Consider the following 26,508-nt stretch of genomic DNA (forward strand, 5'->3'; position numbering starts at 1 on the left):
CACTTGGCAAAAAAAAAGATTTTTGGTTCAGTGGTTAAGTTTAGGGTTAGACTGAGCCTCCAGGAAATGAATTTTAAGTCCCTACAGAGGACCTATGACAACGTGGGTGTGTGTGTGTGTGTGTGTGTTTGTGTGTGTGCGGGCATGTGCACTGCATCTTTGTGTGTTTCTACTTAAATCCCTCTGGTTTAAAACAACTTGTCATATTTTCCTTCATTGAAGATATAAAAATATCATGAGAGCAACATTAAAACTAGTGTTGAAGGTTTGGCTCTTACTAAGGACGGGCACACATCAAGATCAAATGCAACACAGATGATCGGTGACACATAATAGAAATATTAGATTTAAGGAAAGTATTTATTTTTAATACTTTCCAGGACTTCGCTGATGTCACAGTTTGCGTCAGTGAAGATGTTAGTAGTGTGTTCACGGCCACATGTCACTGACAGATGATGACCCTAACAAGGTGCAGAGGTGGGAAGTGACATCAGATACCTGTCAAATCTACTCTTTACTTTTTACTCCTCATATCGTGATACAAATATCTGTACTTTCTACTCTTTTGAAAACAGGCTTGTTACTTTTGTTTTAATGCATTTGAGGAGAATTATGCATTTTTTAAATGTTTTAATCCTCAGGTGCTGCCTTCCCAGGACGTATTAAGACCATAAGAAGAAGAAGACGAAGAAGAGACATGTCTGTGACAAGGAGAAACAACATGGGCGAAAGTAAAGAATCAATATCACTGATAATGTCGACAACATTGGCGACAGAGCACTCCCCCTCCCTGGAGTTATATAAATGAAGAATTCCTCATCCAGTATGTGTAACACGTTTCCTCCTGGACATTTGTTTTTTATTCGACTTGAAGTAAGAGTGGTTTAAGTTAAAGGGTGTTTGAACTATATTAATGTCACATGAGACTCTGTTTGCTCTGCACAGATACAGCCGCCAGACATGACCTTCAGAGGTGAGGGTTTTACTTTTAACACTTTTCAAGAGAGAAACTTTTGCCACCTCTGCAAGTGTTGGCTCTGAAATAGAAAAAAAAAACCCCGACATGGGATTAATTTGAAGCAGTGCAGCGGTGGCCTGCGATGACAGCAGGAGGGATCTCAAACACTTTACCCCACTGACACTGTTAATAGCCTGTTAATATCAAATTAGCATCCATGCACTGTAGCCCATAACAGACAATATAAATGTAGCCCTATTTATTGCTAGCTATTTAAAAACCATTAGTTTGAATTAATAATCAGCAGTCAGTGTATTTTGCTCAAAATATATCATATTTAGGAAACAGCTTTTGATTTTCGACACTTTTTGGACGAAATTTCAGGCCCTGTCTGACGTTAAATGTTGAATAAGGTCAGAAATGGTGTGATCCGGTGGCTCAGTGGTTAAGGAGCATAATGTGCACCTTGACTGGGACGTCTCCAGTTTGAATCTGGCTCAGGAAGCTGGGCTGCCTGTCATTTCCACCCCGTCTCTCTCCTCATTTCCTGTCACCTGCCTCCTGCTCTGCTTCAAAAATGCCCCAAAATGCTTATCCTTACTAGGGTTGCAAAGGGGCGGAAAATTTCCGGTAAATTTCTGGAAACTTTCCATGGGAAGTTAAGCTCGGGAATTTTGGACATTTTGACACTTTTTTTTGCAAATGTTAGCTTATAACAGGGAACTTAAATGTAGTTGAAAACAAGACTAGGCAAGCCTAGCTCAGCTGGAACCTGGATGAAGCTAGGTGGGAACATTGTCTTCCAGAAACGTAAACCTATGACTTTGTTGTTTTTGAACGTGTTTGTCATTACCTAGCATATTGATTACTTGTTACACTGAAACCATGTTCATTTTAATACCAAGTTTATTTGTATACAGTAGGCTAACTTTTTACAGCAGTGAGAATGGGATGTATGTATGTCCACACAAAAGTACACCATCACCTTGATTACTCGCGGCTGTTGGGGTCCATCAAAAAAGCGAGAGTTGGGCTACTTATCAAAAATAAAAGTAATTACCGCAAATTAAAGGCTGAGCAATAAAAACGTCATTCAAAACTCTATTTTAAAGATGTATGGAATGCAGCACACGCTGTGTTTCTTTGAAAAGGATGTAGCTAGCTATTGTAAACCAAATTGACAGAATTAATGGATTGTTTTATTTTTCTCTCAACCCGACATTATCAAATGCGTCAAATGAAAGTCCGAAGTCCTCTTGTCCGAGAAAGCACGCTGTATCCATTATTGATTGACAACGCAAACAGGTGACTGTATTTATAGTCCACAGGAACAAAATTGTCTTGCTGGCAAGTGGCTAACGTTAGCAATTCTAGATCTTGCAGCACGATCTTGGTTAAAACAACCAAGATCATGGTTGATCATGGTCGATGACATCATCAACATCGCTTTCTCCTCCGCTGAGCCACAGGAGACATTTAACACCTGTGAACTACTTCCCATTAACTGACGTTTATGTGTAAAACTACTTCCCCTTTGCACTTTACATCCATTTCCTCTAAAGTAAAAATATATTCAGAAACCACCAATATTCATCTCCAACATACTGTCACATAGAGGAAACTGCTGAGGTCAGATTTTCATATTTAAGTCCATCGTTCCTGCAGGTTTTGATAAGTTTTCACTGATTCTATCCTGAGATCCACATAGAGACGGTAGAGTTCTACTCACAAATGGATTAAGTCAAAAATGTAATTTTAAAAATTTGTATTAGAAATGTTTGCATGCATGTCTGCTTATGACAAAACAAAATGTTTATATTTATGTCTGTATATGACAAGGTAAATACAGTTAGTATAAATTACCCCAAAGTTTCCAGTTTATTCCCATTAATTCCCGTATATTCCCGTTAATTCCCATGGAAAGTTTCCAACTTTGAATATTCCCGGAATTTTGCATCACTAATCCTCACACATACAGGAATACAAGGTGTGCATGTAAGTGTGTGTGTGTGTGTGAGTGTGTGTGTACCTGCAGGAGGGCTGTGCCAGGATACTGGGAAACTGACACTCTCCATGGACGCAGTAGTTTTTGTAGTGATCCGGACAGGGGATGTACAGGCCGCGGGCCAGCCCATTCCTCGCATCCTCATTTTTCTCTGTTTTATAAACAGACAGACACACACACACACACAAACACAACATCCATAAATACTGAATGCACATATGCTCTTGGCCGCCTGTGCATCCATACATGGAGATGCATTATTAAACTTCTTTATGGTTATGTTTAGACAGTGCTTGTTTACGGTTCGGCACTGATCCTGTTCTGGTTTGAAGCAGAAAAACATCACATCTGCCTCATTATTCCACAAACATCTGTCTGTATGTGGAACGCATATCTCGAGAACTACTCCTCTCATCGGCTTCACACTTGGCACGTGCATTCTTAGTGCAGTGTCGAGGTTGTCATTATTAATACAAATTGAAATTGAACATGTCTTCTTCTTCTACGTCCTCGGCTAAACTACAGCAGTCATCAGTAACTGGGTCAAACTGCGGATCAAAATCACAGCCAGATAATTTTTATAATTAGATTTTTTTATTTGACCATATCGGACTGAGACACAGACGCAGACCGACTAACCCAGTACGGGTGCTGATCTCCGTCAAGGCAACAACAGTGATAGAATTACTGTTTAGCAAATTGCCTTGAAAGTAAAGACACAACGTTTGCTTTGTTGCTGCAATGCTTCATACGGAGCTGATTTGTGGAGCTTTTATTTTGAAATGTTGTCAACTTTGGTCTGAAGATTGTGTCGGTTGCTTCACAGACGTCTGAAATATCCGACGTGCAATGTATGAAAAAATAACAACAGCTAACTAAATCATTCTAACTTGAAAAACATTAGCTACTAAATCTTGATTGCAGGTAAACCAGGGAGTGTTGACTGTTTCTAAAAAGCTCTGCACACAACGTGAACACGTGTTGCCGCCACCACACGTCCACTCACCTGTGTGGTCAGTCCGCGCAAAGTGTCCATCCCCGCCTTTGTTGCCCGTTATGATGTCACCTGAAAAGGACAGAGACACAGTCAAATCAGGTCGGTACGACTCCTCCACATCAACCCTAACCCCCCCCCCCCCCCTCCACTAGGACTAACAGGTTCAAACTGATGCCAGATGTAAATCATCGTGGCAACAAAGGGTCCCTGAGCTGCGTGCGCCCGTCTAGATAATGCATATGAATGTGAACTATTCTCCTCCAAAGTCAGAGACCGTCCCCTCTAATGTATTATTCCGAACAAAGAGCAGAAAGGAGCAGAGCCGGGGAGAAAAGGCTCAGAGGGAATAATGCATTCTTGCTCACCTTATTGAGGCTGCATTGAATTCCCCTTTCACGACGGCTAGACAAAACCTCCTTCCAATCATAATCATTTTATTGCAATTGATTTTTTTTCTTCCACTGGTCAGTGAATTTATTGCCTCAAAGTGAGTGTGCCAAAGTATTTCCTGGATTTATGGTGCAAGAATTGTGGCATGAAATGTGCCTGGAAGTGTGATTTTTTTTTTCTTCCCTACTTCTCTTCCTCTTTTATTGGCTTGTAAAACACCAGAGGCGCAATAAAAGAAAAATAAACAAATACACATTTCTATGAGGTCAGAAGCTTGACTCACAAACAAATAAACTTAACGAGTTTTAAAACTGATCACGGCTTCTGCTTTTAATTTTTTTTAAAGTCTTAATGATGCAGCACCTGATTTTGTTCAGCATCTAGTTTTGAGTTTTTGACATTGTAATAATTTTGATATTTGCAAACTGACCCAAATACTGCTAATCTTATAATGGTGGCACACACACTGGCCGACACTATCTGTTACAAATCAGCTTATCCAAGTTTATAAAAGACACCACTGACCCATGGACTACTTGCAAGATGAGGGACAGTATTAATAGAAAATCTGCATCTGCACCAGAAATTAATTGAATTAAGTGACAATGTACAAATGCTATTGGCCCATTTTTGGGTGAACTAAATATGTAAGAGCAGTCCTACATGTCACTGTTTACAACATGAGACGTTAATGTTTTGCTGGACCGGCTACTACTCATTAAAAATATATATCTGTGGCATTAATAAAGAGCGTATCCCCACTTCTCCAGGCGCCACTACGTTACTGGTGTGGGAATAAATCTCAATCAAATCAGTTTCCCTCACACTGGTATGAAGTACAGTAGAAAGCTGAGCTCTGTTCAGAAAAAGAATGAAAAGCAAAACTACTTCCCAAGTGACACATGGAGGAAATATCATAAAGCGGCAATCTAAATGTCAAGGTGTCACTTTGAATCGTGGCTAACACGAGGTTTCTAAATCCGTCCGTTTCATCGAAGACTTTCATGACATTTGCTTCTCTCTCCTCCCACTTTCCCAGAATGTGTGGAATTGATCAGGGTGGTCTGACCCCGAAAGGTGCAACATGGGGGAATACAGATTTCTATTTGTGTTCTGGGAGCTGGTTAGCCCTGATTGCTTTTCTCCCCATTACTTCTCAAAGCTTTCATCTCAGTTCTCACATCTCGATCAATCGTCCTGTTTGTCCTGCGAGGATGCCGAGCCAATCAGATGCTCTATACGTACTCCTACAGAATAAAACCCGCTAACTATTGATATTTGAACTCTCCCTAAATTGCGAGTGAGGGTAAAGTCTCTGCCTCTCCTTCCCCCTGATGACGGCTTGAGACCTTAACGCAAGAGGAACCAGAATTTGTGGAGATGCAGATGTTGATGGAGCAAATAAAATAATATAAAACATTTTTAAAGGAAGAATTCTCATGTGCCTGTGTCTGTCTCCCACATGGATTAGCAGTGTGATTCAGGTTAGGGGATTTAACCACACACATTAATAAATAACTTTATCCCTGGAACCATTACAGACACTGCATTCAAATAAATGATATTACACGAGAAAGAGGGGGGATTACCGTTCAGTAAAATTATCAATATACGTAGGAGTCAAGGCTATTTGGGGATTATCTTTGCACACTATTCCGAAATATGATTGAGTGAAACTATCTTTAATTATGAAATGTAGCTGGAAGTGCAGCTGCAGGGAAATGCAGAATCATGCCGTCTGCATTTAGCTCTGAAAGCCGCCTCATTTGCCTCGACCGCCCCGGAGGCCATGAGGGCCTCGTTCACCCTCACGGCCTCACTTCAACTTGAAGTGAACACCTGCCCGGGCAGACAGACTGACGGCGGCCGCTGCGCGTGCGAGGGCGTTGCTGTGTCTTTTCGTCACCCAGTCTGTGTGTGTGTGTGTGTGTGTGTGTCTGTCTGAGTGTCTGACCTTGGCAGTGGCCCAGGTACTTGACCTCGATGCGCTCCTGTTTCTGACAGGACGCCTCCTTCACCTGGCAGGGGTTGTCATAGGAACGACCGTCTGAGGCGCACACTGGGTTGAAGCTGATGTGGGAGCAGTCGATGTTGCACACACACCTAAAAAGCAAGAGAAATCACATTAGAACGGGAAAACTTTCCTCGTATTTTATTTATTAGCGACGTCAAGATGTGAAATAAATTAGATCTGAAATATGAATGGAAATGAGAGCATCTTTATCCCGGAGAGACTTATGCTCGTGTTTGATTGCGCGAGACACAGACCCAGATTCATTCAGGGATTAAAAAATGAGACAGAGAAGAAACTGTACAGCTTGCACTCAGCTGGGATGCTGAACCATGCATAGTAATGCTGCTCAAACTGGGTTTTTGGCACTTTTAGTTTGACAGAGGGCTTGATTGACAAAAGACGTACCCTTACAAAGGCGGGAAAGCAATTTATTCTGCTGTGAGGGGAGAATTCTCCTCAAGCCCTGCCCCCCCCCCCCCCCCATGTGGTGTGCCGCAAGGGTCCATTCTTGGTGCCATGCTACTTATGCTATAGAGCTTAATAGTGTGGTTCCAGGCTTTAAACTCTTTTCTGAATCGTCAATTGAGAAAATGAGCAGTTGCAAAAGTGTACATTCACTCTCTGCATATACTCTCTCTCTCTCAAAGTGAGATCATTTATTTCTATAATGTTGAGTTCCACAGTTATGCGGACGACACCAGGTTTAGATTAAGCTGTGATAATCCGACGGCGGTAACATCTCCCAAATTACAGCTTGTCTCTCTGATCCTAAAAGCTTGAACTCACAAATTTAAAGTGCAACACTGGCTCGCACATGCTCAAGCCACAGATTTAGCTGTTCTCTACAAAGCTGCCCGTGCTCCTCAGGTCTTCTTCTTACAGTTCCCACAGGAAGCTTTGATACTGACCCACAAAACCTGTAAAGTAAACCTGTTGCTTATTGTTTTTTTACTTTGATGTTCATACCTTTTACCTCCAAATCTTTGGGAGGGTTTCTGTTATTGTGTAAAGTTTTCTGACTTTTCGAATTTGATCATTTTCTGTAAAGAACTTGACTATGTGTTGAAATGTGCTATACACATATTTTTTAATTTATTAATGTTGTTATTACCACCATTATTATAATTATAGTTAATAATAATAATAATAATTATCAGTACTAGAAGTACATCTTAGTTTTGGGCAGGAAACTACAGCACAAAAAAATCACTACTTCTCCGATATGAACTTAAGTTTAGATTAACATAGACTGAAGACTAAATCAAAAATAATAATAAATCATAAGCTTATGCAAACATATTCCACACAGAGACAACACCATGTCTCAACGTCCCTCAACAAAACCCCACCTGAGAATTACCTAAAATGATCTTGATGGAGATGAGGACAACTGGTCATGTCCTGTGTGTCACAGCTGAGCACAGATTAGCTTTTAAAATGAATGTTCATTAAGTTCAAGCTTCTCTAAAAAGTCTAATTAAAAGTGTGTTGTTTCTTGTTGTGTTGTCTTGGGTAAATAAGTGCTTACATCTGTAACCCTTTTAAAATGACTCACACTTTGTCTTCTCAGTAAATTGAATTAGTGACTTCCTTCCACGGAGCTGATATTTCTGCTGCGTCTCTGCCTGTGATGCATTCATCTCTCAGCAAATCGGGAGCTTACTCCATGTTTTTTTCAGCCCTTCGCAAATTAACCAGGCAATTTGCTGTCGCACCAAAATTTTCAGTGCGAGACGTTCTGTGCTTGTGTTTATTAGTCTGTGTGGGTTCTTCTGTATTATGCAAAAACATCTGCACGAATGACAAGAGAGAGAGAGAGAGAGAGAGAGAGAGAGAGAGGGAGAGAGAGAGAGAGAGAGAGAGAGAGAGAGAGAGAGAGAGAGAGAGAGAGTACCTACACTTGCCTCTTTGCATATATACGCATTTGTGTGTGAGAGTGTATATATTCTGGCATACATGTAGTGTGACCCTTCGGTGCGTGGCAGGCCTGATCAGCAGAAATTACACCCAGATTGTCGTCCCCTGACAGTCGCTGCTGAGTACCACTGAACACCACATTCTGTAATTATGAATCTGTCATTATTCTCCTGGTCTTTTCATTTCCCCCTGGTGCCGAGCTCTCAGCAAAGCACAGGCATTCAGCTGTCTTACAGCTGCATTTGCATACACAGCCACATGGGCACCCGCCAACGCACAAACGTGTGCCTACACACACACCCACAGACACACTCGGGCAGACACAGTGGCAATCAGCCGTGGTGGTTGCTACTGCTGACTCTGACGTTGATTGAAACGCTGTGCACCAAAGCGTGGCAGTGCTCAGCTACTGTTGTAATGATGGATCAGCAAAGTAAGAATGATGTGAAGAAAGGCTTGGTTATGCATCTGTGAGGACACAGTTGTGTAGAGGCACGCAAAATCCCAAAACCCCACATGACACCGAGTGTGAGGCGCCGCCGCTGCGAGCGACCTGCCGCTGCCGAGGGTTACGCAATGAGCCTGTTACACCATGTTTTTAAACACGGGCAGACAGATCCGACACTCACACAAATATATTTATGCTGTAAATACTTTTAGTTTTCCCTGTCACAGTTAGCAGAAAGACTTCAGAAATCCACAGTTTAGTTTTTAGTATTTTAGTATTCACCATTTAAACCGAAGTCTAATTCCCTGTACGTGCGAACATACTTGTCCAATAAGGCTGATTCGGATTTATTGTTTAAAATCTACCTACACACTCTCAGTTCCACTGTATTAAGGTGAATGCTGAAATCTCACAAGCAGACATTTTCCAAACCCCCCATCAGTTAAAGTCAAAATAATCTGCATAGCTGCACACTGCTGGAGGCAAGTGAGGAAAAAAAAAAAGGGGGTCAAACTTATAAAAAAATTATATAACCCAGACTATAATTTTGCTACAGCTGCCCTCGAGCCAAGATTAGGCTTACACTTTAAAGCGTCTGTGTTATCATAAAAAGTCTCTAAATGAGAACAGATTCAGCTTGAAAGGAGCCGGAGAGAAGAAGAGCGACGAAGAAAAAAGCTAAATATCAGGAGCTTCTGAGCTAAGAGGAGATTTCCTCACATCCGCCACTTAAAGAGTATAGGCTTAAAACTACACACATGTAAATGTACACATGAAGACTACAACCCCCCCCCAACACACAACCTCCATTCACCAAAGAGCTTTAAAACTCTTGGCCGTCCCCGGGAGGCTGCTGTTGGTCGCTGGCTGATGTCTGTGCTTCATACATTTTTAATGAGGCCTCTCACTTTCTCCATAATAGGCACTATACCACTAGACTGCAGTGCGTCAACACATCCTAATGCCACTCGCCTGCACACACACACACACACACACACACCTGCAGACAGGCATGCAGAAACTATCATACACATGCATGAGACACCAATCGCTCTCTGTCTCATCTTGTTTTTCCCTATTGTCTCTCGCTCCGCACCAAATCATTGCTTCACACTCTCTGCTGAGAGGAACAGAGGGGAGACAAGTGTTAAATGAAAAGTTGAGGCTGTGTGTGAACGTGTGTACTGTACATATCGGAGTGTGTGTGTGTGTGTGTGTGAGCTGGTGTGTGTATGTGTGACGATACTTTCTTCACAGGATGTGTCTTATTGATTAGTTCCCTGCGATTTCCCTCCCATCAAGCATCCCCCGATCCCGCCCCCAGACTGTCTGCTGGCTCCCGACTGAAAAGGCCACTTTGCACACATGTAAACACACACACACACACACACACACAAACCGCAGCTGACACCTACGTATATCCACTGACTGCCTCACGTTGTGTATAAATCCTCAGCAGCAAACCTTATTGCAAGTGAACGTACCATTGATTTTTATAATCCTTCGCTTCAAATTTCACTGTAATCCTTTGAAAACTGAGTGAAAAACAGAGAGAGAGAGAGCGAGAGGAAGGGGAGTGAGAGATAGAGAAAAGCTATGCTTAGACAAATAAGAAAAATGGAGAATGAGCGGAGAAAAGCTATGTAGTATATACTCTTCACAACTAATAAGAGGTAGTGAACACAAACACACACAAACACACACACACACACAACTAGTGAGACACTGGTCCATCTTTTTCAGTCCTGATACTGATACCTGGGTCTCGTGGTATCGGACAACACTCAGTAGCAATCCAACATCAGTATTTAATGAAGAGGCTGCACAGCTCAGTGTAGAGGAGTGCTTCTTTTTTTTTGACATCACGGGCAAAGTCAATAATTGCATTCCTCACTTTTTATTTATTGTTAAATTCTAAATTTTAAATTAAGTGTAAAGCTACTCTGCTACTATCTAGCGGCACGCTGCTGACGTATGAGGTAGTAGGCGTATGTAAAATTGATTTGATCGGCTCCATTGATCGTAACCGATAACTGGTCAAGAAATCTGAATCAGTGACAGACCTACATCTGAGGCTACATCCACGTTATTACGTTTTAGTTTGAAAACGCTGCTGGCCCCGTTTACTTGGAAAACTCTGGGGCTCGATAAAGTCCGGACAGATGAGGTGACATCAGTCAGGAGGTTGACATGTTATTTATTTAATAGTAATAATAAGTGGAGGCCATCTTCCACTGGATGGTGTGTGTGTGTGTGTGTTTGTTGTGTGTGGGGCCTAGCAAAAGGTAAAATAAAATTAGCCCCCCCCCGCCTCACCTGTTGCCCTGTGATTGGTCCAATAAGGACATAAGTAGTGGCTTTGAGAATCCCCTCGCTCCTTTGTCATCAGGTCTAAACCCAGTGTCCACACAGCCCCCCCTCTATGATTAGCTCACTACCCGCTCCTCTTCTACCTTAATTCTATCAACAGTGATGGGGGCTATTGATGGGTTTGAAAGCATGGGTTTTTTTTGTGGGTAATTACAGTTTTACACCACAAATGGATCTAAATGGGTTTTCGTGACACTCTATTGATCCTCGAGGGCTAAATTGGTCTTTTTTGCCTGCTGACTGCCTCCAGAGTACAGAGAGCTGCCGAGGGCTGCTGGGTGTGGGGATTGCGAGGCTCTTGGCAACAGCAGGTAGCCTGTGATGCATCCAGATGATGTACGACAAACAGAACGCAGAAGAACATTATTCTGTCAAATTGTATAAAGGGTAAGGAAAATAAAACTAAACAGTGCTTGGGGAGAACGCAGATTTTGTTTACTTTTGACAAGGCAACACAGAGCATTGTGGAAGCTGCCAGCAGTTACCAGTGTCTTCAGAAAGGTTTACACTTTGGAAAAGAAATGCACTAATTGCATTGAGTCCTCTTGAATTTATCTCCGGTTCCAGACCTCTGAGTTACTCAGATATTTCTCAGTAATTTGGCACTTTGCTCCCTGATTCATTGATGGCCGTTTCCACTGTTGCAGCTGAGCCAAACAAGGCTTGTTAGAGGGAGAAAATAAATGTGACAGTCATTCTCCTGTGCCAGAGCAAGAGAAAGTGCCGATAGAGAAAACGGTCATGAGCATCGATGGGATTGCTGTAGCTGTATAGGTTGTTGCCAAGTTAATTCTGTCAAGTTCAGAGCTCATGCTGAGGCAGGACGGTTACTCCTGTAACCTTTGTCATAGCAGAGCAGAACCAACAATAAGACTAACTAATGAATCACAGCAGCATAGTGTCACCCTTACGAAGACCACAACGACAATGTAGGATTGTGCTATTTAATTAAACAGGCTGGCGACAGGCAGGCAAACAAGTAAAAGTCCAAACTACAGAAAGACAGAGGAACAAAGCAGCAAACACAGGGTGATCCAGACAAACCAGCATTATGGAAACACAATGGAAACCCCAGTTCTAAAGCACAAGGAATTGGAGGGAAGTTAATAGACAAGCTGCCACTGAACAAAGAGAAACACTGACGAAATACACAAAGTTAACTATAGGTGGAGGCGGTGAAGGTTATCAATGAAAGGAGGTAAAACCAGACAAAGGCAGGAGGTAAAGAAAGAGAGACACACAGGGAAAGAAATTTCAAAATGAAAGAGCAAATAGAAGTCAAAGTGCAAAGATATGAACCCCGAATCCAAATGTACGAAACCAAAGTCGAAATAGAAGGAGAAAAAAGTCTGAAAATATAAATCAAAAGTGCAAAAAGGTCTTCTCAACAAATTCAACAGGTTCAAATGTGCTCCTTGCTGTCTGTCACAGTCTGTAAAGATGTTACCATCCTCGGCAGGAAGGATTAAGCATAAACTAGATACCGCTTTTGCTCTGCACGTTCACAAAACAAAGTAGACACCTTCCCAAGTAATATTCACACACACACACACACACACCCACACACACACACACACACACACACACACACACACACACACACACACACACAGGTGTAACCAATACTACACTAATGCAGCATGAACGAGAACCGTTTAGAGTCCATACGCAGCAGTGATCGGTCACACACGTCTCATTACAGTGGCAAAATATGACAACTAACTTAAAATGACTATTTACTGCTATGTTTTTTTAACCCAAAGTTAACTGTGTCAGAATGTATAAGGTACAGAAGGAGAAACCCGCCCTAGTGTTCTGCACAACATTTAAAAGTGTATTTAGTGGTCACTTTATCACACAGCAATAAAAAACACAGTAACTGGATAAAATGAAATTCTTTGGGAGACTACTTTTTACATGCGTGTTGGTTGGTGTTGGTGCAGGTGACCATACCATGGTGACTGTTTCCAGTCGTTATGCTAACGTGAGCTAACCCTCTCTCGGCTGTACCCTCTTATTCAAAAGAAGCCATACATTTAACCGCGGAATGCAAATGAGCACATTTCACACAATGTCAGCCTGTCGCGTTGAAACAGCTTCTTCCACAATGTGACGGACGTCGAGCTAAACTTGATCAACTGGATGGACGCTCGCTATAATTAGGCCCTTTCAAAGGAAGCGTGACTGGGATGCCCAAATGTCAGACTGAATAATGCAGTGACAACAAAATGGCCCTTCACTGCGATTATCCACACACACTAAAGCAACAGCAAAAACTTCCCACCGTGGCTGACAATTAACAGAGCGGCACTTATTCATTAAACACAAGAATATTGCATTACTACGAGCACATCGCTTTTACTGGGTCACTTCACCTGCTCTTTGAATACCGTCATCTCTCTCTGCACGCGCCGTTTGATTAACCGCTCTGTCTGATTACAAAAAAAAAATCAACTGTCGTCTGATTGGGCTGAACTGCGAGTGGCTGGCTGCTGTTTGATGAGAATCAGCTGCTGTTGCGTCGCTGTTACCTGCCCGATAATTCACCAGACACGTTCTCATCAGAACCACCGCAGGGTTTTTATTTTTTTAAAAAATTGAGAAGAGCTTGTGTTTTCTGTTTTTACGAAAAAGGAAACTGAAATATTTACGTCTGTTTGTGAGCGTTGGCTGCCTGCTTGTCAAATCCATTGTTTTCTTACGTTGGGGGCAAACGTACTTTTAGACTGTGGAGCTGCATGTAGTGCTAAAATATGCTTATTTTTATCTGAACACATCATTGACACTATGTTGTGCTGTTGAATTTTCCCCCCTTGAGGTTTTGAAAAAAATTACCCATAAATCCATTTCTGTGTTTTTGTGGGTCATTAAAGGTGCATTTGTGGAAGTGGGTGGACTTTGGGAAAAAGGCTTTGTGTGCACCATGCATCTGTTTCCTTGGCATTACAGTTATTGCACACCAGGGCACATTATCTTTCCATTACATCCAGTAGTTTGATAGAGTCATAGTCCCAGGGCACTTCTAATTTCTAACGTCTGGGATTTCTCATCGGCCACACCGCCTTTCTTTTGCTGATAGCAGCTGATCCTCGTTCCACCCCAATTCTGTAATGTAGGTTCATTTAAGCTTCATTATATGCTGTCGAGTGCAAATAAATAAAAGCTGATATTGTCTGGTGCTGGAAAACAGTTCACCAGCCAGGCCGCCATCTAATTAGGTTCTGCACCCGCATGTTTATTATGTAGCCCCGAGGATGTTTTTTTTTTTGTGCCGCTCGCTTGCTAATGCATGAGGGAGGGTGGGCCTGTAACATATTACCAACATTTGTCTCATCTACAATAACTGGTTGAAATTATGACAAACGTTATTTCTACACTGAACTACTTTTCCAGTGTGTGTGAGTCAAAGTCATTTTTGGCCTGACATTGCCGAGTCCTGTAAGGACAGTAATTGGATTTCCAGAATAAGCGAGAATCTCCTTTCTCTCTGTGCCCTGCTCCAGTAATTGAGGTTAAATGAAATGGCCAACCGTGCACTGAGCCTCAGTGGGTGTTCGTCAGCGGGGTGTGTGCAGGATAAAGGCAGGTTTCCATCTAAATGCTCAGTGTTGAAAGTGACTAAAATATTTCAACTGGCAACAATGTCTCTATAATTTTTTTTTTCGAGTAAAGTGTACTATATTCGTGTAAGGTGTAGAGGAGGCATGTGGCTTTGACATAGAAATTAGCAGCAGTTTCAAATAGGGATGATGCGTTACACTATGACACTGTGATAGTGCGCAACAGCCTGGAATGTATAACACCTTCATTACCACGATAAAACAACAGCTTAATTATAAAAAATGAAGCATTTTATTTTCTTCGAATGCTCAGTTGTGGTCTGAATATTGTCCCTAGACAGAATCTATTTAAATCAAAAAGGGAATCTCCGTATCAGCCGCTGTCGTCATGCAAGGTGCGTACTTGAAGAGATGAGCAGAGGGTCAGAACCAGATGGAGACACCGAGGAGGCCACAGGAGAGAAAACCCTCCTTCCCCAAAACAAGGCACCTCAGTTGCCTCAGATTTAAATAATCCGACACGGAGAAAGCTGCCAGTATTACGCAACAGAGCTCAGGTTGCATTTTTCTGCCTGAGAGGGGAACTAACTGTGGCCCCACCCCCTTTCAGTTGAACCTGACTCGAGCCTGATGCAGTTAATGTGCTGCGATGAGTTTGTGTTTAGTTATTGTTCGTTTTCACTAACTACAGACATGTGCTGTGCTAAAAAAACAAAACAGAAATCAATGTGACAGAACCCGGCCTGAACCCAAATGTCATTTCAACATTTTTGCGCCCCCTGGTTCTGATGGGCTTGAGTCAGGTATCCACAATCTGTTATTTAAGTGTTGTTGCTGTGTCATGATAGCAAAAGGTGGAAACACACAATAAAAATGTCCCAGAACCAAACTGATGTCACTCCAGGCAGCATTTAAACGCTGCCACGCCAAAAACGACAAGACTAGTAAGCGATGGACAGATATCAAGAGCCAGGACAGGCTTCTCCCTGCAAAACTTGAAAATGAAGTGATACCGTGATATACAACACTCACCTTCCAAAAAAAGTGAAAAATACAGTGATATTAATAGGTCATGTGTTAACGTGTGAAAACTCACCAAACATCTTCTGCGTCCACATCGCACTCAGCCCCGAACTGGCAAATGTCACAGGTGGACGTCTCCTTCTGTCCTGCCTCGGCTGAGCCCTCTCCTCCTGAAAGAGAGAGAAGGAGAAGAATAAATGTCACGCCCGTTTCATGTAGGACAACGCTACCTGTCTGTGTTTACAAAGCCCAGCTGGTTCATTTTGGAGGGTGTGAAGAACTCAAACAAAGCCCCGGCAACAATGTACCTCTGACAATACAACCTAACCGTGAGAAATCAGCCAGTGCATTTACATTCTGCCATATCCTACTATAATCCCACATTCACTAACCCCCCCCCCCCCCCCCCCCCTCCCCTCGTCTCCACCCTCTCCTCGCCTGACTCTCATCTATCACTCTCAAATCCCCGCTGATCTTTTTGGAGTCCCTCTTTTATTTCATCGGGGCCGATTTTCTCGCGCTGTAAGTGCGACGACTCCTTGGCGGCGGCGCGGGTGCTGGCGTCAGGCTTATGGCGGCTTAGGGACCCCGCCAGCGCGTATCACGCCTCATGAGCTGCCGAGGGGGAGAGGGAGGAGGATGAGGGGAAAAAAAAAATAGAAAAAGCAATCTGGCCAATCTCAAATTGCATTCTCCTACCGCAGAGGACGTCGGCTCTTCTTGTCTTTCCCCCTCGGCCCTCTTCTCCATTAGACAGGCTCTATTTTTTTACGTTTTCGAGGGCCCATGAGGACAACTTTCGAGAAAAGAAGACAAAGAGGTGGAATTTTGGCATCATTTCCCCCCCGGTCATATCTCTAGTCTCCCCAACACATACACAGACACCCACACTGCTGCCACCATGCACTTCTCTCTCTCTCTCGTGTCGCTGCTTTCCTTTTCCCTTCAGAGGCTTTTGTTATTTCTCGTGATCCCCATGTGACATGCTGGATGAATTGGAGAATAACTCTATTAGAGGAGTTTAACCTGATTTTCCGCTGTCGAGCTTAAGTTGGGTTTCACTCTTATTTTAAGGTCGAAGTCGGTTAACTTTCTGTGACCGTTGAGTCGAGTCGGCGACGAGCCTCCTCCGTAACTCTCACGCTCGGATTTTTGTTGCTGTTGGGTCAGATTATCCCAACAGCTTCATTCGTCTCTTTTTGCCTGTGTCCAAAAACACAATGCTGCCTGCAAGATTGAAAAGTTCCTTTGCTGAGGATGTTAAGCTCCTTTCAAACATCCTTTGCCTTCCTTTTTTCCCCTCTGCCTTTTGAAGCTGTGTCTGAAGCCGCAGGTGTTGGACGGCAGCCACGGCGGCGAGGCTGTGTCCCCTGAATGCTGAACGTTTTGCAGTCAGGTGGCAAGATGTACATTCTGTATTCACAGCTCTACCTCCAGGTCACAGGACCGGCAAGACTACAAGGTGCGAAGCTGCGCTGGCACGTCGCCCGTCGGTGCAGCTCGAACGCAACATCATGCTAGTGTGCGCTGCAAATAAGCGTTTCAGCGAAGATTCTCCTGTATAGAATCAAATCTGTACAAAGTTTGCTCCACGTCTTCCTTCACTGAGTTTGTCGCATCTGTTTCTAAAATGTCTTTAAAAAGTTGCATGTTTCGATGAAAAGAGAATTACCGAAAGCAGCTTTGTTGACCTGCAGGGATGAAGTGAAGGAATATTAAAGTAATGGCTTTTTAGTTGTGAAAAACATTTCTGCCATCCAGTTTCATGTCGGTGTGGCGCCTGTGCTAAAAGCTAGCAGTGGGGAGTGCGAAGCTGGAGGTAACTAGACTGAAAAGGTGGAGCTAATTAAAAATAATGAGCTGTGTGAGTTGCCTCTCCACCAGCTGTCTCAGCTGCTGATATCACGGACCTCAGCGAAAAACAAAACTAAATATCAGTTCACCACCGAGATCCACCAGCTTTGAGACAAACAGCAAATGTTTGTCTTCAGCTCCTGATGGAAATATGAGGGGGTCACAAGTCCTATCATCAGTGTAACAAAACTTGTCCACTGTGCAGTCGTATAGTATCCAATTTCATTTAAGTGGCACTCAACATTTTTTACACCTTAATGAGTTGTGCAGCGGCCTCTGCGGCTCTGCACGGAGATTTCCACATCAGGAAAAGGACTTTGGATAATGCCATCGGGTCAAGACGTAATCTGTCACTGGAGGGGCTGCACCTCAAGTGGCTTGTTACGCTATAATTCCAACTCTGTGTGCATAAAAGAAACGACCTTTACTACTGAAACTTCTTATTGGTCGTATATGTAAAACAAAAAAACGGTGTTCAAAATGAAACTGCTCAGGAAATGCTAAGTAGCTGAGTTACTGCAAGCTCCGGAAACCCTGGATCCTGCATCTATGTGTGTGTGTGGCAGCGTCGCCTTCAGTCTGTGGACCGAGGTGAACATGTCGTCTTCTACGTCCACAGATAAACTGCAGCAGTGGTCGGTAACTCGGTCAAAAAGAGTAAAAGCACAGTATTCGTCTTGCTACTGCAATACTTTCTACTGAGTGTAATTACAGAGGTATTATTATTTGTATGTAAAAGCTTTACACGGAAAGAGTAATAAAGCCAATTCAGCTTCATTTTATGAAAAACATTGACTATAAACTATTCTAACTTCACTTTGCACCGTGGACTGTTCATAAAAAAGCTCTGCACACAACGTCCAGGACATAAACAATAAAAAGTGACGGTATATTTTTCAACTGTTTGAGGAGGACTCACTAATGACAAGTAGCTCCAGAGCATTGACACAGGCCAAGAGAACAGAAAGTTCCAAACTGGCACTGTACGAGTTTACCATTATAACTTTCATGAGACCCTCTGTGCCATTATGAATATACATGTGTTGTAAAGCACAGATTCTGTAAAGCAGGCTTTCTGTTATAATTTGTAATCTCTGTGCTGAGCCACAGGGACTCACAGGCTGAGCACCACTTTTTTGTGACCAGTAAATTGATCTTGATGTGTAGAAATTAAAGTCCCCCCTTTTAAAAAATGCACTAATGCAAGAAATGTTGGCAAATCGGAGTCTTCTTAATTAATATACTTTCAAGGCTCGTTTTCACTCTTGTTCTCTCTGGTGTTAAAATGTGCACGACGGCTCGAGTGTACAGGCTTTTTAAAAAAAATCTCACATCAGAGATTAGGATTCTGTCGACACTGGAACCGCAGCCAATTGAATTATCCAGGTGTGAAACTCTGGCCGCTGACGTGAATGTAATTTCCCTCATTTCCACCTGTCGTGTACGTTGTGGTGTGTGAAATTTTCACCGAGCTCTCCCGGGGCACTGGAGCTAGCCGTGCCTCTCTGCACTAGCCGTACTCCGTTAAGTGATCAGCTCCACATAAAGGATTGTGGGCAGGCAAGCATGTAAGCTCTCCCACGACTCTCCTCTCCTACACGAGAGGAGGACGGGGAGACGGCCCAAACACCTTTTCTGCAATACCAGCTTGGATTTCTCTCGCGCGCCCGCGGTACGTGCACAATGCAAATATCAACCTCGTCTCATTTTCCTCTTCTCTCGCGGCTCACACACTCCTGCACACTCATACCCAGATCCCCCATACATGGTGCTGCAGACACAATTACCAGAGGTGACTGGGGACAGGCAGTGTTTTCCACTCCTCAAATCCCTGATAGAGTCTCCTGTAGCACTAACACACCATCTCCCCTGTTTGTGTGTCTGCTAATCCCTGGAATCAGCAGACACGGCTCTGTAATGACTGAAATGATTAGCCCTTCTCGTGCCCCCACAACCACCCCCCCCTGCATCGCACCTCGTATCGATCCACCCTTGGACCAGACCAGACTGCCCCCCCCCCCCCCTCCTCCACGATTACTGTCCTAGTCTTACCTTCATCTCTAACACATCTTCTTCTTTCCTTTGTTCCTTTTGTTACAGTCGGCTCAATTTAATAAACACAATTTGCCCTCTATGTAAGCTTTTGTGTGACTTTAGCACAACGTGGAAGGGGAGAGGAGAAAGAAAGAGGGGAATGTTAAGATTAAGCAACAAGGAAGAGAAAAGGAGATTAGAGTAAAATGATGAGTTAAAGGAGAGATAAGCAGGATAAACCAACAGAGGAGCAAAGAGTGGTGGATCAGTCACAGCGGTGCTGTGGGGTTTCCTCGCAGGGTTAAAGACTGTTTCTAATCCTGTTACTGGTCCCTGGAGCTCTGCAATGCCGTAAATACCATATGCACGCATGTAGGCACACAAATTCACATAAAACAACAGAATTCAGCAAACAGCGACTTCTGTATTTAAACCCTGGACTCCAGCCAGGCTCGCCAAGGTACCACAGAGAATGCGAAAGGTTTAGTGTGAGGGAGGAAACCAGCGTGACGAGCTCAGAGCGAGCTGCAGCAGCCGGCTGAGCCGCTCTGTGAGAACCAGCGCTGCTCGACTGGTTCGGCTCCTGAAACTTGTAAAACAGACTCACTTTCAGCCACTGAGCACGGGCAGCTTTCTGTGATGCCATCGCAAGAACGTAAATACGTACGACTGCAATTTACACTTCAGCTTATAGACTAACATCTATAGTAAATGCTGATGTTTAATACTTATATCCTGATGTGAAGTGAGGGAGCTACGTGTGGTTTAATACAAAGAACTGCTTTGAAATGAAGAACATTGCAAATGCAGTGAATATTCTTGGATGTAGAGAAAGGTGTGAATGTCCTGAAAACCGGTGAAAAGGGCCATCATGAGGCCACATGGTTCAATGGCTGAGGTGTGACACTGTTGCCAGGGTGATTCACTGGTCGCAGCTTCATGGCTGCTGGAGAAAACCTCCCATGACACCTGGGTTAGTGTTAACCAGAAAACATAGTGAAGAGGAAATGCTCTGTGTTCTAACAACAGTAAAAGTGATGGTCCCAGCAGCTGCCATTATGGTGCTAAAGTCCCTGTAACTACAGTGGAAAAAAACAACCGTCTCAATCTCAATTCAATCCAGATTTCGCAGAGTCCCCGTTGGATGACCGGGTTTAAGTTCTTAAGCAGAGATGGATAAGGGGGGAATTGCGCTGCCAAGATGTGCCAAGCTGATAGAGTCCTATTGATATAGACCCGAGGCAGTAACTCCAGCCAGAGGTGCCTCTAATTCATTTTGACTTGAGGGCAGTGAGGGTTTTTCTATTGTATTTATTGGTCTTTGGCTTTCTGTCTTTCGTCCACTCTTTGATATCATCGTGCTCTGGATATTAAATCATACAAGTGCAGTGTCCATTCTAAACCTGCCACTTTGTAATGGGGCTGTCTGCTCCGCCTGTGGTTAACGCTGCCGACCACTGCTGCAGTTTATCCGAGGACGCCCAAGAATTCAAATTTGAGTAATATTGATAATATTGCGTGTCGAAATCGCACAAACTTCAACACTGCTCTTCTTTGGGCCACTGACATCACACATCCCAAGTGTGAAGCCGATGAGATGGACGTTCCACAGGCGGACAGGGAGTTGGGAGTTATGAGGCAGACAACAGTACCCAATGCGTTTTTTTGTGTGCATGTGTTGTATTTTCATCAGTGAAACTAAAGGGAAGTTTAACCGAGAGCAGAGAGATGAGAGGAAGAGAGATCATTCATTTGAGTGAGCATACAGAGAGAATGAGCGACCATTTCAATGAGTGAGCGCGCACACACACACACGCACACACACACACACACACACACACACACACACACACACACACACACACACACACACACACACACACACACACACACACACACACACACACACACACACACACACACACACACACACACACACACACACACACACAAACACCCACAGGAGATTTAGGGCACTCTAGCGTGCAGCTATCATACGGATGATGGATGAAGCCCACACACCCCTGGAAAACCGAACAAGACCACTACGACCTTGGTTGCAAACACACTGGGGGAGAGAGATGGGTAGGGGGGGGGGGAGAGACCCAGGCTGAGTGCACGACGCTGTGTGTGGTCATGGAAACAGACGCAGAGTAAACCCCACATGGCTCCTCACTATTGTCACTGAATCACCCTTCAGGAGGTTTAGACTTTGTTCCAACAAAACATGTTCACAGGGATTTATTCAAACTCCCCGGAGCATTAGAGCTGATTTGTCTGGATATTATGGGAAAGTGTGACGGCCATTTCTGTTGCATTCTAATGTGATATTGCATCATTCAACACGCATGAAATCGCAGTTGTACAGATAAAAGCACACGGGATGAATTTTCAAATACAAAAAAAAGTTATCCAGAGAATGATGGGACAGTGAAACACCCTCTCGATAATAGATGCTCCCTCTGAAATGTGTTAACACAATACAATTAAACAATAACACGAACTAAAGCCTCCAGATTAGTCGTCCAGTTGACTCAGCACTCTCTAAATCTTCCTAAACTCAACATCACATCCTTCAGAGAGGTGCAGGGCTGTTGTATTAGAATGCATTAGCTTGAGCAAGGTGTTCCCACTAAATTATAAATACACTCAATTGCATTGACTGCTCCCAAAGACGAGCGAACAGGATAAATGCACGGAGCCAGGAAAACAGAATTATGCCTATTGGCAGGTGTGATAAATCTTACCGGGGGCTGTTTGCTTCCCGTAAATGGACATGTGAGCCGTGAAAGGTGATACAGGAAGCAATAAGCATGAGATAATGGGCCAGGATGATGATACAGAATCTATGGTGCGGTCACGTTGTATTAGCATCACATGGACACCGGTGCACGCAGTTTGAAGTCTCACTCGTCTGAGATGTAATCTTTGAATTGCGTGGGGAGCTCCATTAGAAGAAGACCCTGCTGACAATTAAACTATAAGAGCCATCAATCAGAATGACATTATCAACGGGCCGCTGCCCCGAGTGGCTGATCAGACAGGGGGAGCTGGGCCAGAGAGTGATCCATAAACATAATGGACATCAATATTGAAAAGATGACAGATGAGACTGCCGACCGAGGCCGAGATTCAATTCCTGTTCTGTCTCTTTTTCCTGCGGGACACCACATCTTCACCGAGGGGATTTTTGAGCCATAAGATCAATGAGGAGAAGTTTAATTCCTCCAAGAAGTGAAGCTAACGGCTGTTATATCGGTGACGTAAAGGACAAAATGAACCGGGTCAATAATAACTCATCACATATTAGTCTTAAATGTCTGTGACCACAATAAAAAAATTAAGCCATATTTCAAAATACTAAAATAAGGACAGAAAGCTCTTATAAACGGTTTGTGTTAAAATCTTCACTTGACTCAAGGTGCCATCAGAAGTGTAGTTGCCATTCATTTAAAAGTAGGTAAAGGGAAGAACTCTTTGCTTCTGGCTGCTAATGGATCACACCAGAGTTCAATGTGATTGACACGTTAAAAAGAATGGTTCTTCACGTGTTTGAGGAAACGGTTATCAGTGTTTTCACACATGACCTCCAGATATTGACCGCAGAATTGGGTCAGGAGCTTTTCTCCCATCACAACAACACAGAAATCCCTGGAGAGACGTGGAGTAGAGCAGGAGGCAGGAAATACCGTCTAAATTCCACTGCGGAGATCAGGTGTTCTTGTTTACAGCAACACTGGCGTCGGCCCTCAACACCAAAAGCTTGTTGTCTTTCCAAGCTGACACATTGGCCAGTGTCCTCTACGTGTATGGCAACACCATCAACGTGGCCACTCGCTCGTGGTGAGATTCAACTTCACTGTACCCAACAAATTGTTGTAGCACAAGTGGCAAGCTAAAGACAGACTTCCATTACGTCTAGATTCAAAAAGCCCCCACAGCAATCCCCCACAATGACACTATTTCACTCACTTACTGTCACCTACAATTTATCAAATCATTTACCCTTTGCCTCCTGCAGGTTCCATTGTGTACAACCTTTAACAAGGAGATGGATTCTAACACTCTCCAAGTAACTGAATAGAGCTAGTGTTTTCATTTGTGGTGTCGCATTGCCCTGATCTAATGATCTAACACACACACACACACACACACTGACACACACACACACACACACACACACACAGTGACCTCTGACTCGCTGCCTCAAATCCCCCACTAACTAGGTGCACAGGCAGCCAGGTACGTCCACCGCTGGCAGCGACCGTGAAGCCGTTAATGAATCCGTGAACGAGGTCCCCAGCTGGGTCGGAACCTTTTGTGAATGGATTAAAAGGAGGAATTATGGCTTTAAAACTTCATCTTTCGCAGCTTTGAGGGGATTAGACCCTGCATTCTCTTCTCCTCTCACCTGAATGGCTCTTTCAATCCTGTCACCTATCTGCAGTGGACCAGAGCTCTGGAAAAGGGCATTCAGGTTGCTCAAAAACACTTCGGCAAACTTGACCTATACGTGCACCGGGTATTTTTCTTTATTTCGCTTTTGTTTGGACTGAAATTTAATTCTATAATATAAAGAAGATAGAGCTGTGGCTGCCCAGGTTTTTTTATTCGTTCCACCTTTTGCAGCTCAGACTAGAAGACCTGCTGAACAACCGGCAGACCATTAATTTTCATTAATGCAGAGAATTTCTTTGGTCAGAGGAGCATCCACTCTCTGGAGCATCGAGAAGACCCTGTCAGGTAAAGAGTGCTGATCAGGTGGAGACAGCAGAGTCATTGAACCCTGCTTCCATCCACACACCTGGTGAATCTCTGTTCTCTAACTAACAGAATAGTTAAACTGCTGCTGATCAGCAGGACAAACTCTGACTTCTCACACTCAGCTGCCCAGTGCTTCACTGAAAGCTGACTCAGTGAATCCATCCCAGACAGCTCATTACAGCTGCCTGGTCTCCCTCCCTGAGTGGTCAGAGTAACTGAGTAGTCAAAACAGAACAAGAACTCTGCTTTTATATAAAAAACAAGGTTGAAGTTCAGATTCCGGCAAGAAAAATGTCCAAACGGGTGTTTTTCCACTCTTGCTCTGATCAGTATTTACATCTCAGGCATGTGATAAGCACAACATGAAGAAGAATATGAACAGGATGAAGGAGAGGAGCCATACACGTAGAAAGACAACGAGATTCAATGCCATCGCTTGCAGTTATTAAAGTGAAAAACCTATAATATCCGAATAACATCTAGGTCAATCAAATTACCAGGTAAATCCTCAGGACATGTTTTCCTGCTTTCCCTCTGTACTGTGGCATTAATGGTGCAGCACCTGTTTCCTACATGTATGTACTTTGCTGTGTCCATTGGTGTAATTGTTTTTTTCCCCCATACTGGATTACATATCCTAGTCATATGGTTCTGTTTATTTATCCTGGCCCAGCTTTGCCGTCCTTGTTTTTGCTGTATGTCCACCGAGAGCCACAGGAAACCGGAGTCAAATTCCTTGCACAAACATGCACTAGGCCTACGAGGTGGATTCTGAGTGAAGAAGGCTGATAGCACCAGCGTAGCATCAAAATGCAACTTATCACCAATGTTTGACCAATGCTTTTACGTTGGTCTATCTCTCCTTCCCCCCGTTGCAGCATTATTTGTCCTCATACACGCAGTGCACATGGATTTTTTGAATTTCCTATCCATATCGTACATCAGCATGCTTGTTGGAAATTCAATTAATTTCCCCTCCCTGCTCGCACTAGCAGCTAGGCTCTCTAACCTTGGCATATTTACCATCCTTGCCCAAGCACAATATGGAGAATATGCAGAATGAACAGACAGGGAATCTCTTTTTTTTTTTTACTATTTCTATATGCACCCTTGTGGAAAATTGCTACGTGCTCTTGTTTGCTGAGTGATTCCTCTGCAAAAATATACCGTTTGATGTGGTTTGCAAGGGCGTCTGTAGCCCAACTGAATCTGCTGTGTGCATCAGTGTAGAGCTTCAGTGGACAGCTGCTCAGATTATATATCTTATACTGTGATTGTACAGTAGAATTACCTGAAATTATCGAAGCAACAATCTTCCAAATGCATTGACTGAGCAAATATTACTACTTCCTCAATACACTACTCTACCTTTGGGTGTTCAGGCAGATTGGATCTCTGCTCTGGAAGGAATTACACAAGGTAACCAGAAGTGATACTGTAATGAAAAGAATACGCTGCATTGTTCTATCCTAACAGACAAACCTGATGAGGTGAGAAATGAAAATATACAGCAGGCTGATTGGTCCACAATACTAAGAAGAAGCAGATCTGCAATATGAAAATACAGTTGGGTGTGGAACGCCTATAAGTGCTTCAACAATACAAAATCCTGTAGCAAGTTAATACAATATAACTCTGCTAAAATTCTTTTACTTTTCTTTTTCACTGAGAGTTACGCTGATGAAACTAGAGACACTTCTCTCATATCTTTGTTTTAACTATGAAACAACAGCCGAGACAGAGAAGAGTTTTCCCTTCAGAATTTTAAAATACATCTTAGGAAAATGTTCATATTAGAAACATTTTTATATTTCCCCTGGATTAAACCACATGTCAGCTGTTGTTAACAATAACATTCACGTTGCTGTTGACAAGCAGCCTCTCAACCTCTAACCACTCGTACACTGCTTCCCACATCGTACGCTGACAAGCTCCACTTGTTACTGAAGGCTAGCACGTCTGCTTGTTGCAGCCACACTCTCAAGGGCTCATCTGAGTGTCTGAAATCAGGCACATCAGTTAGTAAACACGCGGTAATAGGTGTCCTTTCTCTTGCCTCCATTATCACAAGTTCTAAAACATCACGGGGGCCCATCCCTTTTTCTGCTACACAGCCAGGACGGTGATCGTCGAGGGTGAGAAGCGTCCATTATTTTACACTCAACGTTTTGATC

At 43.4% G+C, this 26,508-nt stretch overlaps 1 protein-coding gene across 2 annotated transcripts in view; it reads right to left on the bottom strand.

The window, feature by feature from the left end:
• tmeff2a (transmembrane protein with EGF-like and two follistatin-like domains 2a) overlaps window positions 1-26,508 on the bottom strand; it is a 101,732-nt gene that overhangs the window by 4,367 nt on the left and 70,857 nt on the right. The window contains exons 5-9 of one of the 2 annotated variants that reach the window (XM_034575028.1): window positions 15,756-15,852; window positions 6,305-6,453; window positions 3,970-4,029; window positions 2,913-3,114; window positions 1,268-1,560 (exon numbers count right to left, since the gene is read on the bottom strand). In XM_034575028.1, coding sequence (XP_034430919.1) covers window positions 2,918-3,114; window positions 3,970-4,029; window positions 6,305-6,453; window positions 15,756-15,852 — 503 coding nt within the window. In that variant the 3' untranslated portion in view covers window positions 1,268-1,560; window positions 2,913-2,917. Of the gene's footprint in view, window positions 1-1,267; window positions 1,561-2,912; window positions 3,115-3,969; window positions 4,030-6,304; window positions 6,454-15,755; window positions 15,853-26,508 lie in introns of those variants that run through there. The other variant, XM_034575027.1, reaches the window with a different exon arrangement.

This window comes from Hippoglossus hippoglossus, chromosome 21 (genome assembly GCF_009819705.1).
Source record: "Hippoglossus hippoglossus isolate fHipHip1 chromosome 21, fHipHip1.pri, whole genome shotgun sequence".
Classification (NCBI taxonomy): Eukaryota; Metazoa; Chordata; class Actinopteri; order Pleuronectiformes; family Pleuronectidae; genus Hippoglossus; species Hippoglossus hippoglossus.